This window comes from Danio rerio, chromosome 25, assembly GCF_052040795.2.
Source record: "Danio rerio strain M-AB ecotype USA chromosome 25, GRCz13ab, whole genome shotgun sequence".
NCBI lineage: Eukaryota > Metazoa > Chordata > Actinopteri > Cypriniformes > Danionidae > Danio > Danio rerio.
The window spans coordinates 7140013-7167354 of record NC_141045.1 but is presented as its reverse complement, the minus strand read 5'-3'; the positions used below and the strand labels follow the sequence as shown (position 1 = coordinate 7167354).

The 27342-nt window shown below is 33.4% G+C and overlaps 1 protein-coding gene across 43 annotated transcripts; it reads right to left on the bottom strand.

The window, feature by feature from the left end:
• Window positions 1-400: 400 nt before the first annotated feature.
• rbpms2a (RNA binding protein, mRNA processing factor 2a) lies at window positions 401-27342 on the bottom strand. 43 transcript variants are annotated; one of them, XR_015525681.1, is made up of 10 exons: window positions 26932-27331; window positions 18688-18729; window positions 18489-18566; window positions 18364-18402; window positions 16240-16302; window positions 13140-13290; window positions 10812-10975; window positions 3685-3757; window positions 2995-3614; window positions 401-608 (listed from the first exon to the last, which is right to left on the bottom strand). XR_015525681.1 is itself a non-coding variant. In XM_087310638.1 (9 exons), the coding sequence occupies exons 2-8, from the start codon at window positions 26757-26759 to the stop codon at window positions 3692-3694; spliced, it is 687 nt and encodes a 228-aa protein (XP_087166764.1). In that variant the 5' UTR covers window positions 26760-26825; window positions 26932-27331; the 3' UTR covers window positions 401-3614; window positions 3685-3691.

Here is a 27342-nt window from a genome sequence, read left to right as displayed (position 1 = left end):
GAAAATAAAGGGCCAAAACTAAGTTTTGTTTTTTTCCTCAGTCTTGTGTAAACATCCCTCAAACTGCTCACTTGGCAGTTAGTAAAGCACTATTTCTAGCAAAGCTGATCTGGAACGCATTGTAAAAGTGCCATTCAAACAAATTGAATTACCCACCGATATCCTTTCATTAGACTTTCAGACGTAGTTTGAAAACACTAGCGCTGCTCAAATAAACGCCGGCCAGATCTGTGCTTGTGTTGCGATTAGATGAAGCTCTGGAAACAGCTGGTTGGGATCCGACGCCTTAAAAGGCAAAACATGGAGACGAGAGAGCAGATATGAACACTAAAATACCCTATACACGTTTACAAAGACTAAAAAACACCATACAAGGGAATAAAAACTCACTCGAAACAGATTTCCTCAGATTTCCTTTTATTCTCCAGTTTCACATTCTGAAAAAAAATGACTTTAATATAATACAGCAATCTCATGTTAGCAGTCCATTTAAAGTCGCAGTACTGCCACAATTAGGAAACTTCAGTAACACAGAGCAAAAAAAAAAAGAAATCAAGAATTGCACTTTTACTTCAAACAGATTATAGACTGAATTAACAAAGGTAACACTTTACAATTACAGTACATGAATAATGATGGATTAATACGCAAATTATACATTATGGATGAGTTAATACAGGCGATGATCATGAACTAACTTTTACAACATGAGTCACGAGGTCATGTGTGAATAGCGGCGACCTTAATTACTTATACATGATTGTTTATTAATTGCTGTATTAATTAGCACATTAGTTTATGCTTAATTTAACGGTCATGAACTCATGAGCAGTTACTTTATAATTATATCATGACTTTACTTGAAGGGGCACACAATTAATCATCACGAACCCACGAGCAGTTACTGTAATTAAATCATGACTTTACTTGAAGGGGCACACAATTAATCATCACAAACCCACGAGCAGTTACTGTAATTATATCATGACTTTACTTGAAGGGGCACATAATTAATCCTCATGAACCCACGAGCAGTTACTGTAATTATATCATGACTTTACTTGAAGGGGCACATAACTAATCACGAACCCACGAGCAGTTACTGTAATTATATCATGACTTTACTTGAAGGGGCACACAATCATTAAAAATTCTTAACTACTCATGTATGACTTGTGCGTGTTCGTTAGTGCGTTTACATTGAATAACAATAGAAAAGTGGTCAACATTAACAGTTTAAACACAGGAGCTGATGAGTAGTTAATGGTGGTGTGCTCCCTCCAAGTAAAGTCATGACAAATCATACAGCTCATTAGTTCATGATGGTTAATGTCTAATTATATCATGACTTGAAGGGGCACATCATAATTAACCCATTCTTAACTACTCATGAACGACTACACTGAACAACAATAGAAAACACGGTTTGAACACAGGAGTTCGTAAGTAGTTAATGATGAGTTAAGGATGATGTGCCCCCTCAAGTAAAGTCATGACGAATCATGCATTAACAGCTCATGAGTTCATGATGGTTAAATTATATCATGACTTTACTTGGGGGCACATCATCATGAACCCATCCTTAACTACTAATAATGACTACGGCACGTTCGTTTAGTGAATTTACACTGAATAACAATAGAACAGTGGGACAGTTTAAACACGAGAGTTGGAGTTAATGATAAAGTCCTGAAAAATCACATTGACAGCTGTTTAGTTCATGATGGTTAATGTGTAATTATATTATGACTTTACTTGGAGGGGCACATCATTAACCCACTTAACCACAATTACTTCTGCATGTTCATTAAGTGCATTTTTACTCTTAAAAACAACAGAAAATTTCAGCATGAACCAATTAAACACAGGAGTTGAGTAGTTAATGATAAGGTAACTGATGTGACCCTCCAAGTAAAGTCATGACAAACCACTAACAGCTCAGTTCATGATGGTTAATGTAGAATTAAATCATGACTTAAAGGCACATCATCATTAACCCATTCTTAACTACTCATGAACGACTTCTGGATGTTTGTTTAGTGCGCGTTCACGCTACACAATAGAAAAGTGTTCTGTCAACATCAACACAAACAGATGAACGCCTGTTTAAAGAGTAGTTAAGGATGTTAATGGTGATGTGCCCCTCCAAGTAAAGTCATGACAAATCATCCAATAACAGCTCATGAGTTCATGCTGGTTAAAAGTTAGTTTAAACTTAAATGTTAATTAATAGTTAACATGTTTTAACTACTAAAGTACACTGTAAAAAATAAATAAATAACTGTAATTTAATGGTTTATTTCCAGCAGCTGGGGGTTACGTTAGAAATTTAACATCAAATAGATATTAAAATTACAGAAATTTACCATAAAATAGATTAAATTACAGAAAATTGTGTAAAACAGGTATTGAGTTACAAAAATTTACCATAAAAACAGATATTAAATTACAGTAATTTACCGTAAAATAAGAGATTAAATTACAGAAATTTACAGTAACACAACAAATATTAAATTACAGAAATTTACTGTAAAAGATATTAAATTACAGAAATTTACTGTGAAATAAGATATTAAATTACAGAAATTTACTGTAAAAGATATTAAATTACAGAAATTTACTGTAAAAGATATTAAATTACAGAAATTTACCGTAAAATAACGGATATTAATTTACTGAAACTTTCCAGAAATTAAGTTTAAGGAAATTTCTGTCATTTAATATACGTTATTTTTTGATATATTTCTGTAATTTAATTGCCGTTAATTTTATAGGTTTTTTCCCCCGGCACCCCAGCTGCCGGAAATTAACCGTAAAATTACATTTTTTTTTTGTTTTGTTTTTTAAACAGTGTAGCAGTTATTCACACATGAACTCTTGTAGTTAAAGTTATTTCATGATTATCGCATACCTTAACTCATCATTAATAATGTTTAGAGTACACATTAATACATTATTATTGATGTACTGTTATTGTAAAGTGTTACCATTAACAACCACAAAATAACAACAAGGCAACACTAAACTGCTCATACATATATACTTATTTAATTGCACGAAACAAAAATAAATGCATAAATACTCATTATTACACAATGTACAGAAACACTTGTACATTTCTCTTCTTTTTTTGTTCAAATATTCTCAAAGCAGACACAGATAGCGGAAGTTCGGTGAATTCAGGGCAAGACGCATGAAAAAAGACGAAAAACTTGCATCAGGATCACAAACAAAAACAAATACCCAGTGCATATGTCGTCAGATTAAAAAACAAAAACTAAATTCATGTCTCCACCTTTCACAAATGATAGAAACGAGAAGCTGGAAAGAAAACTGGGACTTGCGAATAAACAGACAAGTAGTTTGCATTTTAAAACTCATGCCTTTACGCATGCAGAACGATGAAAACGTACATCTACAAGAGCAGCGAGACGCGTTTTTGAAACAGTACCGCGAGTCCTCAGCATCTCTACCGCTTCTTTCAAGAAAAATAATCCTTCATGCTTTTGATTGTCCGTTAAATAAACCTGATTAAATCAAACGCTGAGCCCAGTTGTTCTTCGTTCAAACAGGAGGGAGAAAAGGAGAACCAAACATCTGGTGCTGGTCGGCATCTGTGGAGAGAAGAAGATCAGCTCATGTTCATTAAAAGAGCAGCGGTGAGGTAAAATGACTCATACTCACTGATTATTTAACAGAACTGACGTGATTTCCATCCCGGCTGAGAACTTTCAGAGGGAGACGGATACCAGCGCATCTACAGGGAAGAGAAAAGACAAATCAATTAGATGTGATATATTGCAGATATTATCTAAGATTATGGTTTTATAAAAGCATTATAAATTGAAATTGAGCTAGAATTTATTATTAGTATGAAACGTATTACTCCTACATTTACCCTACTTATTTACACAATATATAAGCTGCATCCATACATTTAAATACCCAAAGAGGCCTATAAACAAATATAGAAAAAAAACAAAAAAAAAATGTTGTGGTCAATGTTGTAGTAGTAGTAATAATAATAATTTCAAATAAACAAGTATAAAATTACTACAACAACTACTACTACTACTAATAATAATAATAATTTTACCACCAATTATTACAACATCGATCAACTTTACAATTATGTAACAGTATTTATACTACTACTACTACTACTACTACTACTACTAATAATAATAATAAAAAAACAAATTTATTATTATTATTATTATTATTATTATTATCATCATCATCAATACAACTGATCATATTTTTTACAATTAATCATAAAACCGTAGTAGTAGCAGTAGTAATAAAAAAAAAAAAAAAAAAAAAAAAAAAAAATCACCACCAACCAAAACCTATTATTATTATTATTATTAATACTGTTATACGATTAATAAAAAAAAATTGTGATTGTTGTAGTAATAGTAACAACAATTATTATTATTATTATTATTATTATTATTATGAAAATTATTATTAATTACTACTGTTACAATTAAATTAAAAATTAGTGATAGATGATAATAATAATAATAATAATAATAATGATAATAATAATAATAATAATAATAATAATAATAATAATAATAATAATAAATTAAATAAACAAATATAAAATTACTACAACACCACCACCAATTATATTATTATTATTATTATTGTGGTAATTTTTATTATTAGCAATGATCACAACATTGTTAATTATATAACAACATTTATTATTAGTGGCATTATTATTATTATTATTATTATTGATAATTATAATATTATCAACAACAACAACAACAACAACAATTTTTAAAAATTATATAATAATAATAAACAACAACAACAACAACAACAACAACAACAACAACAATAATATTGTTTATTAGTAGTGGTAAATTATTATTATTATTATTACTATTATTATTATTAAACCCCAATTTTTTTTTAAATTATGCAATAAATATAAAAACAACTATTTATTATTAGTGGTAATTTTATTATAATTATTATTATTAACAATGATCACAACACCATTTTTTAAAAATTATATAATAGTAATAGTAATAATAATAAATAATCATAATCATCATCATCAATCAATCATCTTTTTACATTACCGCATACTCCCACTTTCAATATATATATATATATATATATATATATATATATATATATATATATATATATATATATATATTTTTTTTTTTTAAATAAAAGAAATAAAAGTTCACACATAAAATAGTGTATAAATACAAACAAATAACTAAAATCTGCTACATTTATAGCATCTCTACTGATTCCCAGAACTAAAAATCAAAAAAGTAGGGTGGCAGGTTTCAATTATTTTTCCAAGTCTAAAAAACTAAAAGTGCAGTGGTGAAAACTGGAGCAGAAAGATGCATTTCTACTGCATGCTCCACAGTGAAGCAATGCGAGCTGAGCTAATGACCAGACGCCAGCAGGAAACTCTTATCAGCGCATCTATAAACATCTTTCAGCAAGATGACATTAACTCTTGTCTCCCGTCCGGCCTCCACTAAACCACGCCAAAACAGCCACTTCCACAGCCCAGGGCAAACAATCAGCCTGGCACGTCCGCTCAGGCCCCGCCCTCAGATCTCCCTCTGCCAGGTGCATGCTGGGAAGCGGAGGAAGACAAACTCGAGTGCACGTTTCTACCAGACGTTTTACTGCAGACTTATGGCTGCGTCATACCGGTTACTCCAAAAACATGCCAGAGGAATTCCACTTCTGTTTTCCTGGAGTTAAGTAATGCTGGAATTTGTCAGCTCACTGCAAGAGTTGCTTTTCATTCCACACAAGGGGATTAACTTTATTAAACATGCATACCATTAAATCTAAGAATTTTTCCAAATTACAAAACTATTTTATAAATAATTGTACAAATTATTCCCTTAACCTGTTGCACAGTTTTACATTTATTCAGACTAAATATTGTAAATACTGTAAATGGCATTCGATATATTATTCATTAACTGCATTAATGAAAAAAATAACAGTAAAAAAATGAAAATATAAAAAAAAAAAAAAAAAAAAATCAAAAACAAAAGCAAAATGAACAATTCTAATAATTAAATTCTAATTAACAATATATATAAAAAAGTAACAAATAAATTAATACAAATGTAAATAATAATAATAATAATAATAATAATAATAAATATAAAATTCATTTAAAACAATAAGAAAAGCAATAAAACAAATGAAAACTCTACACTAAAAAAATAAGATAAAATGAAAATTCAAATTAGTAAAAACAAACAAACAACAGAAAACTCAAATAAAAAGCAACAATGTAAAAAAATCTAATATAAACAACAACAAACTAACATTTTAAAATAATAAAAACAAATAATAATTATAACAATAACAAGTGAAATAATTCAAAACAACAACAACAAATAATAATAATAATAATAAATCAACAAGTAAAATTCAAAATAACAACAATAATAATAATAATAATAATAATAATACAAAATCAATTCCAAAAATAATGAAAATGAATTGATATTAATAACAAATATAATTATTAAAAAATATATACAAATTAAGTGTAGAAAATGACATGTTCAGCTTTCTGAAGACTGTGACCTTGGTCTGAAAACAAAATGCATCACATACACTCTTGCCTAAAAAGAACCACCTTTAAGCTACACAACTCATTAGATCCTTTATTCCAACCCCCACTGAAAAAAATAGAACCTTAAAACAAACTACTGAAATGACAAATCTCTTATTCAGCCTCGAGGAACCAGTGAACATACAGTGCGGTTCAAGACATCAAGTAAAACCCAGTGTGACCTTTAGATCTCACTGGGTTGCCTCGACAACCACAAAGTCTAGCCAACCAATCCATAAACCCGATCTGCCAACGAAGCCTTCAAAACCAATCACGTCAATAAACATGCAAGCTGCATCAAACACAACTGTTACCAGGTGAGCAATTAAAAGGGCTCATGAACAAAGAGATGATAGATGATGATAATTCTTTATTCTTTTGACGAGAGGCTTGAGCTGCACGATTCTGGCCAAAATGAGAATCACGATGTTCTCACGACTCTGTAGATGTAAAATAAAGGTTGCGAGTAGACTATTATTATTAATTCTCTGACTTATGGTAAAACAACAGTAATAACATTAGGCCGATATGTGTAGGTCTACTGTTGGTAAAATGCCAGATGTTGTATAGGCTTGGAACGGTGGACTTAAGCAGACTTTAAATCTGTCCTGGTCATTCACGATAATGATAAATTAGTCCTGGCACAGTAAAGTGAATACAAATACTCATGATTCTAAAGTTGCCATTTCTCATTGACAACATTATTAGACCATTTTTTAAAACACACAGGCAGAGGTTTACACCCATGGACATATTGTAGCGATCCTGTCCAATTTCAGCACCTAATCTTAGAAACAAAGCACTGAAACTGTTTAAATAAGCAAAATGCCAGCCAATCACAGCTCTGGGTGTTTACTTTGAGTCTACAATCCATGCCTGTTCTAACTGTGTGCGTGTTATTGAGCGGGTCAAAACAATCAGAAAATAACCCATTTACTCTAAATTTAATAGGAAAGGTCCTAATGCTAAAAGTGGACCTCAGAGGAAAAGTACAAAAATAAACAAGGTGCTTCACGACCTCTTTGAAAGTGAAGAGGGAGTGTTTTAACATGCTGCTTTTAATGGATCATAAAAAGTATAAATTTTTTGGCTAAACTTTAACCGGGCACAGATTCACTCAACGGCAGAGTCATAATCCAACCTGAGACGCAATTAAAAGCAGCTTTGCTCTGATGTGATCTCTTAGCAACACTAGCAGGCCAAGGAATGCCGTTGCGAAGGATTGTGGGTAATCGGGTCTGTCATGTTCAGATTGGACCTCTGACACTCGCTCTGGTTTTGCTGCGTCATGTTGACCTGAGGTCACTTTCCAGCAAAGCATGTGACTGGGGAATTATGGGAAAGTCAGCCGACTGAACAACATGCTCATGAAATAAGGGTCATGTTAAAAGTGGTTCTCTTATGCTACAGTATATAGCATGCACAGTAGAGCGGTGCGATTTGGGGAAAATATCTAATTGCGATTTGACAGATATTCATTTAGTTAGGCTTCAGCTCAAATCACACTCGTTTAGCCATCTGTGGTGCTTTTTTTATTTATTTTTTTTTTTAAGGTGCTGGTTGTTGCAATTCCTCATCCTGGCATTAATTCTGCGACAGCTCTTACAAATTACCTGGTTTTGTTTGGTGTCTGACTTTGAAACCAAAATATTCCCATATTACTGACGTGCTGTTGTTCTTTGCTATTAATTTGCCCATTAACGCTTTTAAAGCAGCAGGGTGGGGTTGTTGGATGGCGGAGGGGTGTTGCGGACGAAAGTGAAGAGGGTTGGGGAGTCGTAGAAGTGAAAGTAAAAGTGAACTGCAGACGGGGGAGGTCGGTAAAATGAGGTGCCAGATCAGATTACAGAGGTGCCGGATCCGTCGTGTTCTGGCACAAATTAAGCCCTGGCCCTAATGCATAGCAGGAAATTGCAACAAAGCATGAAGGTGCAGAATAAATCCAACAATGCGTTGAACTTCTCCACATTTATGCACTTTTCCTGATTCATTAGCAGAAATGGGAAAAAAAAGAAAAAAGAAAAAAAAAAGTAAAAATAGATTAACAATAATAATAATAATAATAATAATAATAATAATTATTATTATTATTATTGTTATTATTATTATTATTATTATTATAATTAGGGCTGCACGGTGGTGCAGTGGGTAGCTTGTTCGCCTCACAGCAGGAAGGTCGCTGGTTCGAGCCTTGGCTGGGTCAGTTGATGTTTCTGTGTGGAGTTTGCATGTTCTCCCTCCGGGTGCTCCGGTTTCCCCCAAAAGTTCAAAGACATGGGGTACAGGTGACTTGGGTAGGCTAAATTGTCCATAGTGTGTGTAAATGAGTGTATGGATGTTTCTTAGTAATGGATTGTGGCTGAAAGGGCATCCGCTGCGTAAAAACATGCTGGATAAGTTGGCGGTTCATTTCGCTGTGGCAACCCCAGATTAATAAAGAGACTAAACCGAAAAGAAAATGAATGAATAATAATAATAATAATAATAATAATAATAATAATAATAAATAAGTACTGACTATATTGAATTCCAATTTCACAAACAAGCTGAAATGTGTACAATATAAAGATAATAAATGAATAAAATAAAAAAAAAAGTACAATAATTAAAAAAAATTTAATTAGAAAAAGGCAAAAAAAAAAAAAATAAATAAAATTGCAAAAAAATTCAGTCGGTGATTGTTTTTAGAAACGTTTTTGTTGTGCTGGTTAAGTCAATACACATTCGAATAGTACTGATTAAAGTAAATAATCTAAATGTATTAACATGTATAACAGCATATTTTTAAGTCTGTAAAATAAACTATTAAAAGTGCTGATGATTGTGATAGTGTTGTATTGATGTCTTTCAGGTTATATCTCAGCTTTAATGCACTTTTTAAATTAATAAATTAAAAACTAAGCAGCTGCTTGCCATCACGACAGCAATAGGATCCAATGGACGGCCGATCGCTTTCACTACAAAATGGCGGAATCCAGGGCTGCTGCTGGGTCACTCCAAGCTCATTGGCTGAAGTATTTGTTAGACAGGTAATGTTCTGTTTTAAAACTATTTTAGTCAGCTGATGAAGATTGTGTTGTTTTATGAATGGGCTATATGCACAGAAGTGTTGTTCAGTCACTAAAATCTAGTGAAAGATCGATGTGACTGATGATTTTATATTGAGTTTGACAACAATGCTTTAGTAAAAAGCAATACTCATCTCGCCTACTTTACTGAGCTGAAGCTGCTTTAATATTCAATATTTTTTATATTTAATATGCTTTAATTTGAACATTGATAACCTGTGATGCGCTCCCTATATTGTTTATCATGCATGCTGTTTCAGAGTGAATATTCAGAGTAGCAAGTATGGCTCAGTAATAAGTGTAATTCCTGCACGCCGCCAGCCAACCACTTCAGTAGTCGCTTTAGGACAATGCGCATTAGATAGTGAGACCGGTGATCCTTGCATGCATAAAGTATTGACACTGACAAGTTTTGCTTGCAACACAACTGAAACTTTGCTAGATATAATACAGCTTTTCATTGGGAATAGTGGTATTATTAAGTACTATAAAGCTTGAAGACTGGCAAATGACATTGATCTAGTGGGTTGTCTACAGTCATCTTTAATGAACGTGCTCATGATATCAGGAGGCGTGGCTTTGGACAGCAGGGGTGGGACTGGCTCAAATTATGCCAACCATTTATCACTTTGGCAGATCCCCTACTGCACCTTTAAATAAAATGTAATGTACAACTTAACTATGCACAACTACTTTGGCTTCATCCAAAACCATAAATTGAAATTCAAAATACACCAGGTGAAAGGTTTAAAACGAAAATATAGGATTAAATAAAATTTATAACAAGGAAATTACAAGAAAAAAAAAAAGTAAATAAAATGAAATTAAAATTATGTACACACACACGTGGCCTTACTCTTAATACAAGCAAAGCAGGGGGGGACACATTATGAAACATAAAAGTTGTTTATATTGAATATAGTAAGTTTATACTGTGACAGCACAGCCTTTTAGTGCTACAAAAACAGCAGTCTGATCTTTAGTTCCACTGACAGCGACCTGCAGTGTCAAACTAGCAGAAGTCTTTTTTTTTTCTCACTGGGCTTTAAAAATCACCGTGGACAGAAAGCAGCAGAGAGCGAGTGATTGAAGAAAGTGTAAATAAAAGGTGCACACACCGGCGGGTCCCTCACCTGGGCGTGCAGAGCAGCGGCGGCAGCAGCAGCAGCGGGATAGGTGAAGGCGGCGTGAGGCAGGCCTGGGGTCAGTTCAGTGGTGTAGAGCGGATACGGAGCCCACGCTTCAGGAGACGCAGGGATCAGTGCTGCCCCCGTCAGGTCATCTGATCAATCACACACACAAAACAGCAGTAAATGCATTTGACACTCACAGGGTGAGGATGCAGATAATGGACACGAGTCAGAAGACTGCTTTGAAGGAAATAAAATTACATTCTATAAAATAAAACAAAAATATTTATTATATATATAAATACTAAAGATTCAAATAAATAAATAATGAAAAAGTTCAATAAAATAAATATAAATTAAATATAAATAAATACATTTAAAAATATATAAATAATGATAAATACAATAAATATAAATTAAAAAACTAAATATAAATTAAAAAAAAAAAATATATATATATATATATATATATATATATATAGTAAATAAACAAAAAAGTTAAATAAAACAAAACTTAAATAAAAAAAAAACAAATAAAAGTACATGAATATCGAAAAACTTTTAGAAATGCTGGTAAGAAGTGTGAATGATACAGTGTAAACAAGCTTAAGGTTCAAATGCATCATATGCCTATTAAGTTTAATCTATTTTTCGGACTTTAGTGACAGGACATCTTTACACAACAAATTTGTGCATAACATGAAGATAGACTGACATTCACAGAAAACTAATGCTCGCTTTGTTTTTTTTTTGTTTTTTTTTAGGTTTATACAATTAAAAAATTACATTTCAATAAAAAGCTGCGTGATCTCACCAACAAACATATCTTAACTTAAGACGTTCAAAAACAAGACCCTTTATGAATTTGTGACATTATTAATTAAAAGCTAGTACTAATATAAATAAAGTCCACCCAGTAGGTGGCGGGAGGACACTGTCTTAATTCATTCAAATAAAGAAACTGAACAGAAAATTAATGGATCAATAAGTGATGAAACTCATTGCATTTATATACATACTAACAGGGTAATATAAAGAATGACTCATGCTGGAACATTAACATAACAGATCATTTAAATTTATTTTTAGCAGCAAAGTATAAATAAATCCATTGAGGAAATGAACTGAATTAATAAGTGAAAAGATTGCAAACAAACTTTCCTTGATGAACAATATCTTATTCCAATTCTTAATAACTTAAAGCATCAAGTATTGAAAGAAACATTTGAACACATGCACAATAGTGTAACAGTCTTAAATTAGAATGCGCATAATTAATATAATAATTTAGAAATTTTCCAGTTAAGTATCCCATTCATTCAATAGGTAAACCAGAACTAAAAATACACTGTGGAGCCGATAAGGGCAAGTGGCATCATTGTGTAAAGGGTCTATGACGAACTACAGGACTTTAAGTATACAGATGCATCATGGATAATATATATATTAGATGTCGCCTACCCTGTTGTCTATTGGAAGGAATGAGTCAATAGAGCCACCATTATAACACCGTCTTGACTAGTGCAGTTGAATGACATTTGTCCTGGGAGCACAGTACCAATGTGGCGGCGCTATTGACGCATGCTCAGGGTCCCTATGCGATATCTATTGTATATATTTTTGCAGATGCATAGGTTTTTTTTTTTTTTTACCGCTACAAAGTGACCGCCACCTACTGGCCTGGCGTGCAAATTAGTTTAGCTTTTGTGGATTCATATACACAGGGATCATTTTAAAGTACATTATCGATTAAATGCACCCTTAATAAACTCAGGCCATGTCCACACATATACAAGCATTTCTATAAGCAGCTGTCCCCACTTTGCATTTTTATCTAGACAGATTTTTTGTAATACATGTTAAGGGCACTCCGAACCAACAGGTGGCGATACTGACACTTGTACGGAGTTCTCACCAAATATGGAATTGGGTATTTGTATGAGTAAATTGCATATAAATCAAAGCAAACGTGAGAAAAGAGGTGGATAACAGTCCCAAAGGCGAAATCTGCAGTGCATTTGCTGCAAATGTGTGAAATTTGGCCTCATTTGCGTTTACTGCATTTAGTGTGAACCCAGATGTGCTGGCCAATCAGAAATGAGAAAAACAGCACACATGCTGATGTCATGAGGCAAAAACTCTAGTGTAGTGTCCACACTGAACCTGGAGTTTAGGAAAATATTCACCCTGGCCAGAGTTTTCAGAAAGCTTTGTTTTCAGTCACCCAACACTCGGTTTTACCGTTTGTCCACACGAAAACAAATGTTCGTGTGGACCGAGCCTCAGAGTGTCGTTCTGCTCGGTGGTTTGACTCACATGGGTCTCGAGCGATGAAGTGCGCACCGAGAGCAGGGTGCAGGTTGGAAGGGTTCGGCGTGGCCATCAGTTTACTCTTCGCCATCTTCGTGTTGGCTTTAGCAAACTCCAGACGCAGCGTTTGAGGACTCTCTGGGTCAAAGCGGATGCCCTGAAAGCAAAAATACAGTCAAATTATACTTTATAGGATTGGTCTGTTGCTCTGAAGGTCATTGGGGTATATGCACACAGACTTTTATTGGACACTAAGCCAGCCCAAGCTGCTTATTGTAAGCGGTGCTTCCCAAACCAAAATGATGCGTACTGGTGTCATTTGCGCGTGCGAATGACTGGGAGGGATAATTGGTAGTGCTGGGGTTTCCCTGGACTAAAGTTTCGGCGGCCGCTGTTGACTTCCAATCGCTGTATCCCACGTCCGGTAGCGGGTAAGCGGGCCAGCAGCACAGTTATACTGTTGCGGGGTGTGTGTATTGCATTTTGTTCGCCGGGAGTTTGATTGCTCCCGGCGCTTGTAGTCTGTCTGTCTGTCTGTCTGTCTGTGTGTGTGTGTGTGTGTGTGTGTGTGTGTGTGTGTGTGTGTGTGTGTGTGTGTGTGTGTGTGTGTGTGTGTGTGTGTGTGTGTGTGTGTGCGTGCGACGGGGATGAGCGCAGGCTAGCATCACGCTCCATACAGGAAATGTTAAATGACGACGGCTTGATATTTAGCTGGAGTGGTATTGATGGTAGCTTATGATTTGATTGCTGTGGAGTCTATTTATGGGTGTTATTTATACATTTATATTTATGAGATTTACTGTGTGGTGTATTACAACTCTGGGTTGATGTGAAATGATGATGTTGCACAATTACAGTTGATACCCCTTGTTAAATGCCTTGTGGTGGTCATTTTAATTGCCTTACCTAATCATTTTTATGCAGTCCGCTAACAATCTTTACATCATGAACTGTGTCCTTTTGATTCCCTACCTGCTGCTCCCCTTGTGTGGAATTTTAATCTTTAAGATTATTGTATAAAATAAAGTGAAACTAGTATTTAAATTGAGTGTTTGACGTTTACTTGATTATTGTGGCCCAAAATAAATACTGTATTTTGTCCAGCAAAGAACTTGTGTTGTGTGTGAATACTTTATGCCCTTTTTGGGAGGGTTACATTATGGTAAACTGTTGCACCATTACAAAATAGTCACGTTTAAAGGTGCAGTAAGTGACACTTAGTGGTTGGACTAGGTATTGCATTCTTGGCTCAAATACAAACGCAGGTTGCCAGATTGAGGACCAACAGGATCGATCTAGTCTGAAAATAGAGCCTGAAGTCTGATTTAAATCACGTTCTAAATAAAAAGCAACAGCACACGATAGAACAAAAATTCATTTTAATATGGAAAATATCCCTTCAACACCTTGAATTGATTTATTAGAAATGGCTTCGGCTACTTGCAGCTGAACAGAAAACTGACAAAGATCACAGCTCAAGTGCTTTTAGTGTTAAATGCCTATAATGCAAGTGTGAATGGCATTTTACATGACATTTATTGCCATATCACTGAAAGCAGCAGCAGATAGTTCACCTCAGATCTTGAAAATAAAATAAACCATCTGAAATTAAACTTTAGAACTGAGACTCCAAACATTTACATTTACATTTAGCAGACGCTTTTATCCAAAGCGACTTACAAATGAGGACAAGGAAGCAACTTACACAACTATAAGAGCAACAATGAATAAGTGCTATAGGCAAGTTTCAGGTCTGTAAAGTCTAAGAAGGAAAGTATTAGTAATTTTTTTTTTTTGGGGTACAGTTAGTGTGATATCCAGAGAGGCACATAACAGTGATTCAGCATCTACATTTAATAATGTTAAAGAGGTTTAATATGCAATTAGATTATAATGCCACGGTCACTTCAGAGTTTCAGCATGTGAATATCTGTAGTACGGCACTGTAAAAAGGGGCGGGATTAAACATTAGACATTTTAAAAAATAGCCCAGTGTGGCTTAAACCTAACCATTTCGTTGGAGTGCAGCGAGTGCGCTATTCTGTGCTTCTGAATGGCTATAGTTACATTTCTGTCGTGTTTTGTCTGGTGCAAACAGTCAAATTGCATATCACTGCAAATCTCATCACATAGCATGATGTTAGTACACAGGGTTACAATGTAAGCTGCTCACTTACGGAGCAAATAATATAAATATGAGCGTAAACATTAATAACCTCATGTGGAACCCTGAATCTGCGTCTCATTTCAGAGGCTGCTGTTTTAGTTGCATTTCGGTCACAGATGCACAGTTTGAGAGCCTTTTAGAATGATTGAATGAAATGCGTGGTTCTCCAGCAAGGCAACCCGGGGTGCTGAAATATAATTGGCTAAACAGGCATTGGGCGCGTTAGAAGAACCAAAACAAAGAGCCGTTCTGACACGCAACACATTTTCAAAGCAGAATATCTGACTTCAGCATTGTTTTCCAAATAAGCTAGAATGTTCACTCAATATGTTTCTGAAATATCTGCAAACATTGATATTCTTATGCTTTAGTAGAGTCAAATGCTTACATACAGCCCCTTTAAGATCTGATTTCTTCAAAAATCTGTGATCTTTGCTCTCTGATGAATGTCTGATATAAAGTGGGTGTCAGACCGGACAAGCACCACTGCATTCAGTTCCATTATTTTACTACATGGCTTTAACATGGAAATGCATTTTACCAGTTTTTTCAGTATTCACAGTATTTTGGAGTTTTAGTCTGCTGCTACTGACAGCGCTTCTACATGCCTTTCATCTTGTTTACAACTAAATGGTTGAACTGATTGTATTTGAATACATTACAACATTGACGCTGTAAAAGGAACCGTATGAAATTGAAAAAAGCCACATTAATCTTTCACAAAAGCTTTACCGTTGGCTGAAAAACACTAGCTGTGTATACACCAACACACACACACAAAAAAAAAGTACAGAAAAACTCCATGACGTCATTTCGAAGTTGAAACTTTCAGACTGACTCTTAAAAGCGAAGTTTTGGAGGACATAAAGCTCAGACAGACTAATAAATTATTGAAAGTTGCCATCACTTCAGCTTACTGACGGCTCAGCGGTTACTTACATTTAACGCATTCTTGGCCGCTTCAGCACCAGACCGACTGTCAAACGTGACAAACCCCACAGGCTAGAGAACGGGGGGAAAAAAGAAAAGAAAAAAAAAGACAGATGCGTTATTTATATTAATCTCATTTGGGAGGGAAGAGAATGCTCAATTCTCACAGTCCAAACAGTAATATAGTACATTTAATGTGATCAAAATAAAGACATTTAAAAGGTAAACCTCTAGACAACTGTTGGAGAAACAATCTGTCATCATGAGAAAAAAAAAAAAAAAAAAAAAGTTTAAAATTTTATATTAAAATAATCCTTCAGTTTAACTTTTTTTAATGTTTACATTAATACATCAATATCAATTGCCAACTGTTTTTTCAAAAGAATTAAAGCACACTTGTCCTAAAATAAATGACTCTAAACATTTGTTAATTTGAATAGTTTCTTAATGACATTATGTACACATTTTAATTGTGCTTATTATACAAGCACACTTAGTAAAATTTGAAATATACCCAACACTACGTCATTAAATAAAATAATTTATATAGGAGCAATAATAATAATAATAATAATGAGGTCTTTATTATTATTAATTTTTCTTTGCCTTAGTGCCTTTACTCATCAGGGTTTGCCACAGTGGAATGAACCGCCAACTTATCCAGCATGTTTTACACAATGGATACCTTTCCAGCTGCAACCCAGTACTGGGAAACACCAATACATTGCGTTCTCTCTCACACACACACACATCTTAGGCGACAGTGCTAACCACTGAGCCACGAAGTCACCCATTATCATGAATATTATTATCATTATCATAATCATCACTACTATTATTATTATTATTATCATCATCAATAATAATATTGTTTTATCATAAAATCTCATAGCGGTCACAGAGATGAGTATCTATAAATTTATATTAATAACCAAAAAAAAAAATTTCAATTCTAAAATTATATTTACAAAATGTAATACCCGTTTTTCATACTACAACAACAACAAAATTATTTCAAACAAAAAAAAAATATTATAAAGGAAAGTTTTAAATTTGAAATTTCTCAGGTAGATCTAAATGTTGGACGTTGTTGCCATATGGCAACATTTCATAAAGTGCCTTTAAAAAATAAAAATAAAAATTCAGCACTTCAAGTTATGCCATTTTAAGAAAAGGAAAAAAAAAGTAATATATATATATATATATATATATATATATATATATATATATATATATATATATATATATATATATATATATATATATATATATATATATATATATATATATATATATTTTTTTTTTTTTTACAGGTTTATCAATGCAAGCGGTAAAGGGTTAAGCACAGTCATAAAATTACTAATATTTTCTTAATGACACTATATACACATTTTAATTGTGCTTATACAAGTACAACTTTGTAAAATTTTAAACAAATCATTAAATAGACAATTCGTATGAGAGCAATAATAATGGTTATTATTATTATTATTATTATTATTATTATTATTATTATTATTAAATTAATTTAATGACCCACCAACTTCAGCATATATTTTACACAGTGTATGCCCTTCCAGCTGCAACCCAGTACTGGGAAACCGCCATACACTTTTGCATTCACACTGATACACTATGGCCAATTCAGTTTAGTCAATTCACCAGAGAAACCAGAGCACCCGGAGGAAACCCACACAAACACAGGAAGAACATGCAAACTCCACACAGAAATGCCAATTGACCCAGCCGGGACTCGAACCAGCAACCTTCTTGCTGTGAGGCAACAATATTATTATTATTATTATTATTAAAAATAGTCATCACCTCATAACGGTCACCACGAGAAAAGTATCTATAAATTTATATTTAAAAATATATATTATATATTATAAAATTATTATTATTATTATTATTATTATTTTGTAGATTCATTTTCAATTATCAAAATTATATTCACAAAATGTAAAACCTGTTTTTCCAGTCATAAAAATTACTAATATTTTCTTAATGACACACAATACACATTTTAAAATTGCACAATTACATAAAGAATACAAGACTAGATTAAATACACATTTACTGTTTTTAGCTTAATATGGGAGCTTTTTTATAACAACAATCTCATAACTTTACCTGTTTCGAGGTCAGTTTTATGAGAGATCCTTCATATCCCTGTTTGATAAAAAAAAAAAAAAAACATTTAGAATTAACTAGAAGAAAATTCTGAATAAATCAGAAAAAGCACTGACATGTCTCACCTTGAAGGGTCTGAACAGCAGGTAAAGCTCGCGAGGCTTGATGTCAACAGGCAGCCCGCTGACAAAGAGTGTTCGTACCTGGAACAGGGAAACACCTGAATGACAACACACACCGGCAGACAGGCAACAGTGCGACCTCTGACCTATGAGTGCTGTACTGTATGCTCTTAAACACCTGAAGAGGAAAAGAACAATCTACCTGTGATTCTCTTTGCTACAGTGTCAGAATCTCCTGGAGTGTCTGCAGAATTTGCTATCGTGTTAGTTTCGTGAGCAGAAGTGTGTGTGCATGGTGATCAGGTGTGTGTGCGCGCAACTGCTCCATTGTGAGTGGAAGGTAGAAGATTATCAATTAACTTAAATTAACAGATTCAAAGTCATTACTGTGAACCGAGAGAGAGGAGAAAGAGAGAGCAGAGGGCAATCAAATGAAGAAAACTCACCGAAGAAAATCAACCTCGGAATTCTCAGAACACATTCTATCTAGCACATGGAATACAGCATCACTGATTCTAGAAGGACACTGTCTGAAAACAGATGTAGCAACTTCACACTGTTCTAGAGGGAGAGGAGAAGGACTGGAGGAAGGACAGTGTGCCATGTATGACCTTTACGGGGAACAGAAGAGATAGACAGAAAGAGACCGACAAAAAAAAAGGAGATAAAAGAAACAATATAGGAAAGAAAAAAAAAAAAAAATTGGAAAAGGGGAATAAAAAAAAAATATTAGAAAAAGAGGAAAGGAAAAACAGAGGAAAAGAAAGAAAGGAGAAAGAAAGAAGCGAGAAGGAAAGAGAGATAGAAAAGAAAAAAAGGAGTAAAAGAAAATATAGGAAAGAAAGAAAAAGGAGAAACAAAATAGGGAAAAAAGGAACCAAATTGTAAGAAAGAGGGGAAAAAGAGAGAAAAAACAAAAATTAGAAAAGAGGGAAGAAAGGAAACAGAAGGAAAAAGAGGAAGGAGAAAGAAAAAAAAAAGAAATGAGAGGAGAGAAAGAAAGGAGACAAAATAGAAGACAATGAGAACACAAAGAGAGAGAAAAATTGGAAAAAAAAAAAAAGAAAAAAAAGGATGAGCAGATAAAGAGAAAAAAGGAAAGAAAAAGAAATGAGAGAAGAGGGAAAAAAGAAAGGAGAAAGAAACAAAATAGGAGAGGAAAGAAATAAGAAAGAGGGAATAAAAATAAAAATGAAATGAAAGGAGGGAAAAGATAAAGAGGCGTTCCGACACGCAACATTTTCAAAACAGAATATCTGATTTCAATGATTTAAATAAACTAGTATGTTCACTCAGCACGTTTCTGAAATATCTGCAAACACATTAGGGTACTCTTATGCTTTAGTAGAGTCAAAAGCTTGCAAACAGCACCTTTATTATCTGATTTCTTAAAAAAAAATTAAATAAAATTTGGTGATCTTTACTGTCTGATGAATGTGATATAAAGCGGGTGTCAGACAACAACAGCAAGAAGCATCGCATTCAGTTCCACTATTTTACTACATGGCTTTAACATATGGAAATGCATTTTTACCACAGTATTTTCAATGGAGTTTCTGCAGTAGTCTGCTGCTACTGACGGCGCTTGCCTTTCATCTAGTTTACAACTAAATGGTTTAACTGATTGTATTTGAATACATTACAACATTGACGCTGTAAAAGGAACCGTATTTGAATTGAAAAAAAGCCACATTAATCTTTCACAAAAGCTTTATCACTGGCTGAAAAACACTAGCTGTGCATACACACAAAAACACACAAAAAAAAAAGTCCAGAAAAGCTCCATGACGTCATTTCGAAGTTAAAACTTGCAAACTTTAAGAAAAGAAAGGAGAAGAAAGAGAGGAAAAAAAAAAAAAAAAAAGATTCTGGCCATCACATTCTCAAATCAAATATTTTTTTGCATCCAGTTCAGATTTGACCACAGAACTAAAAGACAAAACTTCAAATGGCTTAATACAAAACATCCCTCTTCCCCAGTTCACATTGTGACATTACAAAACTGTCTAGACTATTTTCCTGTGTTCCCTCTCATTATTTTTGATGTGGATTCTCTGTGAAGTACAACCTTCTGGACCAGTAATAACAGCATCATTTTCTAATTCCTACTCTGTGCAAAGAATAATCAATCAATCGATCTCTGAGTTCAATACCATTAGCAATTTAAATTAATTCAATCATTGTCCCAATTAAAAAGCTAAATTTACAGCAACATTACAAACAACAACAACAACAATAATAATAATAGTAACAACTATGTGCTGCATTTGAATTTTTGAAACTTAAAAAAAAAAAAAAAAAAAAAAAAAATACTATTTGTACTGCCATTTATTTATTTATTATTTTTTAAGAGTCAAGTTTAAAATAAATAAATAAATCCCTGGGCTTCATAACTCAAATATGCGGTTAATAAATTATCTTGCTAAATTAATAACAATAATAATCATAAGCAGGTAAAGCTCACGAGGCTTGATGTCAACAGGTAGCCCACTGACAGTGTTCATACCTGGTACAGGGAAACACCTGAATGACAGCACACACCGGCAGACAAACAACAGTGCGACCTCTGACCTAGAAATGCTAACAACAACAGGTCAAATTCTGGCAAAATAATAAATAAAGAAAAACAACAACAATTGCTGCACTATATTGGGAAAATCTGACATTGCGATGTTTTTTCTGCAATATACGTTGCGATATGAAGTCAGTTTCACCGTATGACCTCAATAGCTCTTTGAAAATAAATTATTAATTTAGATTGATTGGTGTCATTTTGTAAGGGTGTGAATCATATTATATAACATAACCAAATAGCAAGCAAAAAATATTACAATAAATTACAAAAAATAATGTTTCAAATAATGTGCTTTTATGGTTTTCCATAAAACGTTACAGGACATTTTCAATCTGTTATGGTTAAACTTTGCATGAGATGTGTGGAGTCATTGCATTCTCAATGGTTGTGCTGATCAACTATAATCCCAACTTGCACATCCTGTGATGTGGCTATTGTGGACACACGCATTGCGATATTAATGCTGAAACCATATATTGTGCAGCAATAATAATAATAATAATAATAAAGTAATGCGTGACGTTTATCGACTTTTCACTTGAAAAAAGTGGAGAATTGGACAATTTAAGTTATTTCAAATGTAAATCGCATTAAATTACATAAAATAGGCTATTTCTACAATAAATTTGACAAAACAATAGAATAAAACCTCGTCTAAACCAGGTTAGGTTCACAGAGTAAATTACCACATTAACGGACTCGGAGTTAAAGCTACCTCTCTTTCAGAAACAGGCTTGACTTATCCTGCTTTAGAGTTTGATAAACCTGCCAGTTTAAAACAAAAACCCAGAGTTCCTCTCATTTCAGAGTTGACATACTCAGAGTTTTCACTTAACCTCCTTTCTGAAATAAGGCCCTGCGGTGTACACAAAGCATGGTATGGTATTCTCCGAAGTACTATACTGCATAAATGCCATAAGAGTTCAAGCCACATACCTAAAATAAATGTCAGATCATTATAGTGCTTAAACTGCGAAGCGTCCATCTCTGTACATATCACTTCCACCAATACAGCAGCTCAGGAAGTCAGTCATTTCCTGAGAGGACCAGTTTACATCTGTCAGTTTACAAAGAAACTTTGATTATTCTCAGAGCTCCCGAATCACTACAGCAAATCCATGCAAATGTCAACCTAGCCATGGAAAAATAATGTAATAAAAAGATTAGCAAGACACCTTTTAAGGGCCCTATCATACACCCAGCGCAATAAGGCGCAAGACGGGTTTGGCACGATGTGTTGCTATTTTCAGACCAGTGCAACCCTAATTTTCATGTTTTGCGCCACTTTGTATAAACAGCAAATCCATTAGCACAACTTTGTGGACTCATGGGTGTTCCAGTCTAAAAAATGGGTGTGTTAAGGAGCATTTCTTTTTTCAGTTTATTCATGACAACTTGCTTATGTTTATTATTATTATTATTATTAGTAGTAGTAGTAGTAGTAGTAGTAGTAGTATTTGTTTTAGACCATTTTAAGAGATTTAAACAATAACAATGGTCTTAAAGTATTTCCTGTTTTACATTAATTTCCATAGCTCCTGAGAATCCTAAAAGGTCCACATATTGATAAATAACATTATGACAGCTGTTTAAACGTAGATATACATAATTGAATTTCCCCTAGTTCCAGTTATTCAAATAGTTTGACAACAAGCAGGAAATGTTCAAGGGCCAATGACATCACCACATTGAAATGGTCAGTACGCACATTTATATTGGTTTTATTAAAAACCGAGCTTCAATTTGTCCACCTCAGGTTTTGGACCATATGGGGGCATAGGACGCGTGTTTGGATAACTATATTATAACTATTATTGCTCATTTATTCAAAAAACTGAACTTTGAAATAGTTTAGAAACAAATCTTTGAGCTTAAAATTAAATATGTAGGCCAGTGAATGTCTACAGTGGAGCGCGTACAACACGGTTTCCTTATCCACAAAAGAAAAAGGGGCAGAATAGAGGAGGCTCGTTCTTTATTCTCGTGCTGCAGATGGTCTGTTTAACCATTTTGTCGCTAGTGAAGCATTCAGTTTTTCTACTTACAAAGTCTGCCATGTAAATAGCAAATGTGCCATGGCATGACAAAACGGACTCTTAAAGGCAACGAGAGATGAGACTCTGATTGGTATATGCTCAAAATACACCTATAACTCATTAAGAGGATAAGCACAACCCTGTTAGACCATGCGCCATGACGTGAAACGTATTATTAAGTCCTTAAAAGAGCAAAAGTGGATTCGGACATGTCTTTAATGCACTATTTGCTTTAGACTTTGCGCCTGGATCATTAAGAGAGGCCTAAGTTTGTGCAAGCAAGTATTTTATGGTGCTTTAAAAATACTCAAAAGTCTGTCAAATGTTTTTAAACAATATTTGATTTACCAAACTCTCAAGTGCCAATTTCACATCAGACACATCCACAACGAAGCTTTTTCCTCAATGCAAAAATGAAATCAAAAATGAAATCAAAATCAATCATGTTTGTTCTATAGTGAGCCAACTCTAATCCTTTTGATTAGCATAGTTTTTTTGGGTTGTGCAATTTTAAAATTAACAAAATTTTGTATACTGTAAACTTGCATACAATTTTTGGTCACATGCATAACGCATGTTTATTTTCCTCAATTTAAATATAAAATACATTTAAAAGATAACTTTTTCTGATTGCATAACTATATTGCGAGTTGTGTTGGACAATATATACAGATGTTTCAATATAATGCTAACAAATACTTATGTTTTAAGTTTTTACTGCAAACGTCACATCCATAACACTGGAACTGCTCATTAGCATCAGCGCCGCCAGCAGCTGAGAGCACAAACAAACAAGAGGAATTTCATTAAAATAGTATAAACACTCCTCGACAGACAATGTGCCACTTAATGACCAAAATAAACTGTTGATTCTGTCAACAGAAAAAAAAAAAAAAAAGGATGCAGCTTTCGTAAGGCCTTTATATGGAGGGAGGAAATCTACTGCGCTCATTATTGCAGGTTCAGGCTTGAACACAATGAACAATCAGAATGCGCCACAGCAAATGCACTGACCCAGTGCTGAAACAATGACAGGACACGACTCCCACCCCAGACCCTTGACGAGAGGCCCACTTCAGTTTTACATGAGCATTTAAACTGCTCATTTTAACATAGAAAAAACCTGATAAAGGCTGGGTGTTCTGACACGGTGTTTGCAAGCTGCAAGTAAAATAATGTAGGAAATGACTCCATAAGAGGTCAAAGGTGATGCATAGACTGGACTAAAAAGCTCAGCAAATAAAGGCATTTAAAATGTGGCCAAGGGAGCAAAATGGGGCTGCAAAAGAGGGTTCTAGGGGGTCCAAAATACATCTAGAGAGAGCAAAAACTATTAAATTGAAATCATAATAAATAAATAAAATAAACACCAACAAACAGCATAACAGAAATTATATTTGACTTAATCAGAAAAGCAGTTTAAAAATGCACAATTATTGTATTACAAATATAAAATAATTTTAATATAAAGAAAAACACGCTAATATTTATGCAATTATGTGATAAACAAATGTTTGAAGAGTCAAATCATTAATTTAAAAACCACCTATGCAAATAATTGGTACTCCAATCAAATTAATTATGAAAGTGTAAAACAAATCTATTAATTTAAAATATGAAATAATTCAATTATTATTTGAATAAATTCAAATAAATTAAAGGTTTAATTACGTTAATGTATATTTGTGATTATGATAATTATAATAATGTAGTTATGGGTGTGTGTTTAACCCACTTAGAACTTGAGACATTAAAGAAAAGGATTGTGATTATTTAAGACATTCCTTAAAAACAATTACATAATTTTAATGAATGATTAAATATAAATACAGAACTAGAAGCAGAAAAAAATTTCACAAACATAACAAAACAGTGACAACATAAGGAGTAAAGCTTAAAAACAGGCAGATTAAGTGCATCCTGCTCCATTATTTGACAAATTATCAAAAGAAGAGCATACATTAGGCCTATATATAATAGTAAACAATCTTAAAAATACCTCCATTGAATTACAAATGACATTTTAAATTAAAGCCAATTAAAATGATCAAAATAAAGCATAAAATTCAGCCTATAAAAATGTAAACAATATTTTAGGGTCTCAAGTAAATTGAAGTACCTAAATTGTTAATGACATCTAGAATTAAAAGCAATTAAATATTACAATTCAGAGAAATTTAAAATCTCCAGATATTAATCAGAGTAAAATAAAACAAAGCAAAAAATAAACTGCACTAACATAAAAAAAAATATATATAGAAACTGTAGATGCCTTTTTTTTTTTTTAGACGGGGTTTATCAAACAGCAAACAATGTATATATAAATGCTTTTAATCTAAAACATTGAAACCCCACTGCTTTAAAACCCCATTTTATTTTGTGACAATATAAGAATGAGTAAAGCTTAAATACAGACAGATTAAGGGTATCCTGCTCTATTTTTTTAATGATCAAAATAAAAGCATCCATTTAGGCCTATATAAAATAAAAATGTAAACAATCCTAAAGAATAATCTGTTAACATTTTTATTTTATATATAGGCCTAGTTGTATGAATCTTGAATTGAAAAAAACAATTACAATTATCAAAAAATTAAATAAAATTAGGCCCAAGTAAAAAAAAAAAATTGTTAACAATATTTCAAGGTCAAGTAAATTAAAGTACCTCCAAATTATCAATGACCTCTAGATTTTATTACAATTCAGAGAAAATAAAATCTCCAAAAATTAATCAGAGTAAAATATAAAACAAAGCACCAACATTAAAGTAAAAACCAAGCTAAAAAAAACTATATAGATGCCTTTCCCATTTTAAGACAGGGGTTTGTCAAACAAACATTGCATGCATGTTTTTAATAGCATCTAACATTGAAGACCCACTGCTTATAAGCTCATTTTTAGTGTTAGACAATATAAGAATGACTAAAGATTAATTACACACAGATTAAGGGTATCATGCTCTTTTTTTTTTTTTGACAAACTATCTAAAGCATACAATGAGGCATATATAAAAATGTAAACAATATAAAGTACTTTCAAATTATGAACAACATCTTAAAACCAATTAAAATTACCCAAATAAAGCAAAAAATTATGCCTATAGATTAAAATGAAACGATATTCCAGGGTCTCAAGTAAATTAAAGTATAGCTCCATCAGCTCAATTTTATTTTGTGACTATACAAGAATGACTTAAGCTTACATAGATTAAGGACATTAAGCTCCTTTATTTGACAAAATATCAAAACAAACCATATAAGTATAGGCCTATATAAGATGCAAATAATCTTAAAGTACCTAAATGACATCTTGAATTAAACCCCATTAAAGATATTACCAGACGTTGAAATTTTAAATCTCCAAACATTCAATCAGAATGAAACGAAGCAGTAAATAAAGCAAACGGTACCCACACTATAAACAGAACTCTGGACTGAATTAAAAAGCCCAAAAGAGTGAGAAAAAGTGGACTGTCGTTCATTTACGTCAGATTGCGCGTCTTTACGGGGAATGATACCGATAGAAAAGCTTCAAAGCAACACTCAGGTAAGTATTTGCTCGTTAAACCCGACTTTAAACTTTATCCACACAAATGTCTCTCTCATCAGGTGAGTCTCACATTTCAACGCCAACTTGAAGATTAATCATCAACAGACTCCGCATTCCTCTCAAACTTTTCCTCAGGAAACGCTTCTCCTCAAACCGCAGCAAACAACGCGTTTAAAGCAGCTAAAACACCAAAACAAATGAAAGTTTCCACAAGTCATCCGCCGGGAGAGGCTTCAACTTCACCAAAGGAAGTTTTATGTTTACTAAAAGAGTTTATTTCTCTTACCTCCTCCTCTAATGAAACACTGGTGTTCGTCTCTGAATCTGACTTCAGACTCATTGTGTAACTTTAACGCTTCTTTGTGCCAGAAAAAAAAAATAAAGAAAAATCAAGTTTCCCTGTCGGTGATTTTGTCCCTGGTGTGCGTTAAAGTTGCAGAAGAGAATCTCGTGTCGTTTTGTGCCCAGTGAAGCCGTGAGTTAAAGCCACAATCCGAAAGTAAAGGTGAGAGGTGCTCTGTGAGGGTGACAGAAGGGAAAGGAGGTGATTTTTGGAGTTTTTTCCCCCCTCGGCTCACATCAAGCTCGTTTGAGTTGAAGTGGAAAGAAAGGAGGAAAGAGGAACCGTGGGTAGACTTAAAGCTGAAGTTGTGCGTCTGCTCTTCTGTCCTATTAGCGGATCAATCATGTTAAATGC